Source organism: Cannabis sativa, chromosome 9 (assembly GCF_029168945.1).
Source record: "Cannabis sativa cultivar Pink pepper isolate KNU-18-1 chromosome 9, ASM2916894v1, whole genome shotgun sequence".
NCBI classification, from domain to species: Eukaryota; Viridiplantae; Streptophyta; class Magnoliopsida; order Rosales; family Cannabaceae; genus Cannabis; species Cannabis sativa.
The window spans coordinates 9,220,801-9,224,478 of NC_083609.1; the positions used below are offsets into that span (position 1 = coordinate 9,220,801).

Genomic DNA, 3,678 nt, shown 5'->3' on the forward strand with positions numbered 1-3,678 from the left:
ACCGAATTGGGAAGGACCATACGTTATTAAAGAGATAAAAGGCAGCGGCTACTGCACGCTCTTAGATACTAACACAGGAATGACACTCCCTGTTACCAACATAAAATACATTAAGAAATACTTTTCTTAAGTTATGACTACAAAAAAGTCCAAACCTTGGATGATGAAATTTTATAATTACATCACTACTCTTGTTACCATTGTGTATGGCAAAAAAGTTATTTTTCTTAAATAAAATGTTTAAATCATATGTATTACTTTCTATTTTTATTCTTTTATCTTTTCTAGAAGTTTTACAAAATATATATATTATGTGCCCATATTTGTAAAAAGGGAAAAGAAATTAATACACACATATATATAAACATATATATATTTATATCGAAACTAAAAGAGACTACAAACAAAAAAGGGGGATCTACACCCCTAAATCATAAAGGAACATGAGTCCAAGTACTTGGTGGAGGATCCCGATCTCTAATATGCTCTGCCAAACTTTCTATCTTATGATCCAAGTCTTTACGTGCTTCGCGCAAAGTATTAAGCTCTTCTACCAACTGACGATGACGAATGGATGATCGAACAGTCTCAAGGTAGGACTCTATCAATTTTTTTAATATAGGGGGCTGCTTTGGAAACACAAGACACAATATTCTCCAATTCTCTGACAACAAAGAGCAATATGTCTCTGAAACGGCGTATTCAAACTGGAGCAACGGTAGCACAGGAGTGATCAATTGAATAAAAAGTATTTTTTCAGACTGGGAAAGACCTTTGAAGAAGGATGCAAAATCTTTATCAATTGAAGTATAACGTGAATAAAATTGTGATGCCTGAGGCTCATATGATGACAAATGAATTGCGTCTCTTCCTACTAATGTTGTTAAGTCTTCACTACGCTCCAATCCCACATACGTAGAGCTAGCAGCTAAAAGATTGCTTGGAGGAGTTTGCAAGCACAGTTCATGAGTACTTCGATCAGTGTCTGTGGCATGCGTCTGTGATGCATGAGACTTATGTGATGACAAATGAATTGAATCTCTTCCTACTAATGTTGTTAAGTCTTCACTACGCTCCAAACTTACATGCATAGAGCCGGCAGCTAAAAGACTGCTTGGAGGAGCTGGCAAGCACAGTTCAGGAGTGCTTCGATCAGTGTATGTGGCATGCGTCTGAGATAAAGAAAACGGATTAAGAGTTCTAGAGAAACCTGCAAACCCGGCTGCCTGCGCAAGATATATACATATGTAAGTATTTATATTATACTACACATATACATGAAATATATATACCGAAAAGACTTCCATACCTTTAAAGGTGCAGTTGTGGGAGCTAATCCATGTGTGATAGTACTTTGAAATATGCTGCTACTAGAAGAAGGGACAAGTGGGTATCTTGTAATGACCTTGAAATTAAAAAAAAAAAAAGGAAAATGTAATAAAAAATAATAATAAATGTAACAATATATATATGGTGAAGACTACAAGCAAATTACTATAAGCAAAAATATATATATATATACACTAACCAAGTTCGTGGTAGCATCACTGTCACCATTAGTTCCTGAACAATGGAAGGGTCGTGGTTCAGAGTTTGGTCGAACTGCTACATCATTCCCGTGGGAATTACCACCCAAAGCATCAGAAGGTTTACCTACTAAAGCTACCGGAGTATGACCCTCATCAACTAAACAGACTTCAGAGGGTGCTAAAGGAGGTGACTTTTGCAAAGGAATATACACCCCTATTTCCAACAACAAAGTCATATTATCTCGTATAAACTATCAAAGATTTAGCATTATTAAGAGAAGATGAGCGAGCGAGGAGATACCTGATGATGGACCCACGTCTTTCTCTCGGTCACAAGTCTCACCTTGACTGATTAATCCAGTATAATGATGTCGCAACCATATGTTAGCAAATTTAACAGAAACTCCACCTTCTCTGTCTTTATCGGGTAGTCGAAATGTGTCGTGAGATTGCTTTGAGAGTTGGAAGGAACCCAACAAACATGACTGTTTTGCTTTTTCTAAATCCCCTATCTTCCGATCATGAGGAACATGTTGATCAAACCCAAATTGTCTAGCCACACGATCAGGGCGATATGAAACAAATGACCAAGATAAAGATTTCGGATCATCTCGAAGACATAACAGTGATCGGGGAAGGCAGACAACAAACCAAAATCCTGCTTCACCAGCAGAAGTAGTGAAAGAAGAACGGACCTCATCTGTCAATGGTATTATACTTCCTGGGTACATATCGAGGGTAAAATAGGTGCAATTATTGGTAAGGTAAGGGCGAAATGTAAAATTCGAAACATCCTTTGTAACATTACACAAGGTTTTCCAACACTTCGAACTTACCCATGCCCAAGGACGAGGTTCTCCAGGTTGCAGTGACTTGCGGATAGGTGCAAGTTTTGGAAAACGCTCCCAAATGAACATCTGGAGGAAACATGCATCTATTGAACTTATCACCTCCTTATTTTCACTATAAGAATTGGCATCAGTAATGATGGAATCGAGGTTATGATACAAAGTTCCAAGATACGCAGCTCCTAGAGGAAAGTGCTTCCCGTAAGCGAGTCTGCAGGCCAACGGAAACATGGCGCTTTGAACTGTTCTTCTAGAAGTTTTCGAGGGGAAAATATATCTACTCAACCATAAAGCAATACAAGATGCTAATTCTACCAAATCTTGACTATCTTCTTGGTGAAAATATCTCACCCAATCAAGCAAGTCGTACTGTTTCTTTTTCATATACCTTTTCTTTAAATCCTCTACGGCTAGGGTTAAGGATGATAACAGAGATTGTTCATCATTTGATAAAGGAGATACCAATGAAGTTGTACCACAAATCGGCAAAAGAAGTAATGCATAAACATCCTCCAAAGTTATAGTAAACTCTCCCCAATTTACAATAAAAGTGTGGGTTGCCTTACTCCAATATGACACTAATTGATCTAAACTTGATTTTACACGATATATCTCAAGATCAGAAGAAGCAAGCATAGGAGATAAGATCTTAGCTGAAGATAAAGGAGTTGAGAAACGTGTAGCGACAGAAGAAATCCACCCTTTCCAACCTTGTATTACACCCGAACGAGAACGATATTCAACAGCCAAATCATTTTTTGAATAACGATAGCACAACGGGAGATCCCCATCAGGAACTATATAATCGTTCGTTGAATCTTGATAAAGATAGATCCCATCTGTTTCCAAGATGCAAGGGAACAAATCACGGCGGAGAAGTGGAGCCATACTATGCTCGCATGGAAATATATTGTTCTTTGCTTGAGGAAGGGATTCTGAATTTGAAGAGGTCTTCTTTCTTTTACCCATGGGTCTTAAAAAAAAAAGAAATCTATGAGAAGAATGACAAAGCAGGAGATAATAATATATGCATATGCAATACATCGTTCAGGACAACTCTTTAAACAAAAAACAAATCATCAACAAAAAAAAAAAATCATATGACGGAGCTATGAAACAAATAAAGGTACACCCGTACGTGAATGCGATTAATATTTCATAACATGACTGATATGCCTTATTTATTTATATGCATATGTATATAATTAAACAGAGTCTAATTATGATTTAAACAAATACATTAAGTTTCCAAACTACAACATAATACATATATGTATGTATATATGTGCGAAACAAAAGCA

At 36.9% G+C, this 3,678-nt stretch overlaps 1 protein-coding gene across 1 annotated transcript; it reads right to left on the reverse strand.

Annotated features, from left to right (window-relative positions):
• Nucleotides 1–424: 424 nt before the first annotated feature.
• Nucleotides 425–3,470, reverse strand: LOC133030939 (uncharacterized). The gene is made up of 2 exons (XM_061104043.1): nucleotides 1,529–3,470; nucleotides 425–1,405 (listed from the first exon to the last, which is right to left on the reverse strand). The coding sequence occupies exon 1, from the start codon at nucleotides 3,419–3,421 to the stop codon at nucleotides 1,784–1,786; it is 1,638 nt and encodes a 545-aa protein (XP_060960026.1). The 5' UTR covers nucleotides 3,422–3,470; the 3' UTR covers nucleotides 425–1,405; nucleotides 1,529–1,783.
• Between the last annotated feature and the right edge of the window lie 208 nt (nucleotides 3,471–3,678).

Coding starts and splice junctions, on each gene's coding strand:
- LOC133030939 (XM_061104043.1), bottom strand. CDS start 3,421: ATGTATTGCATATGCATATATTATTATCTCCTGCTTTGTCATTCTTCT.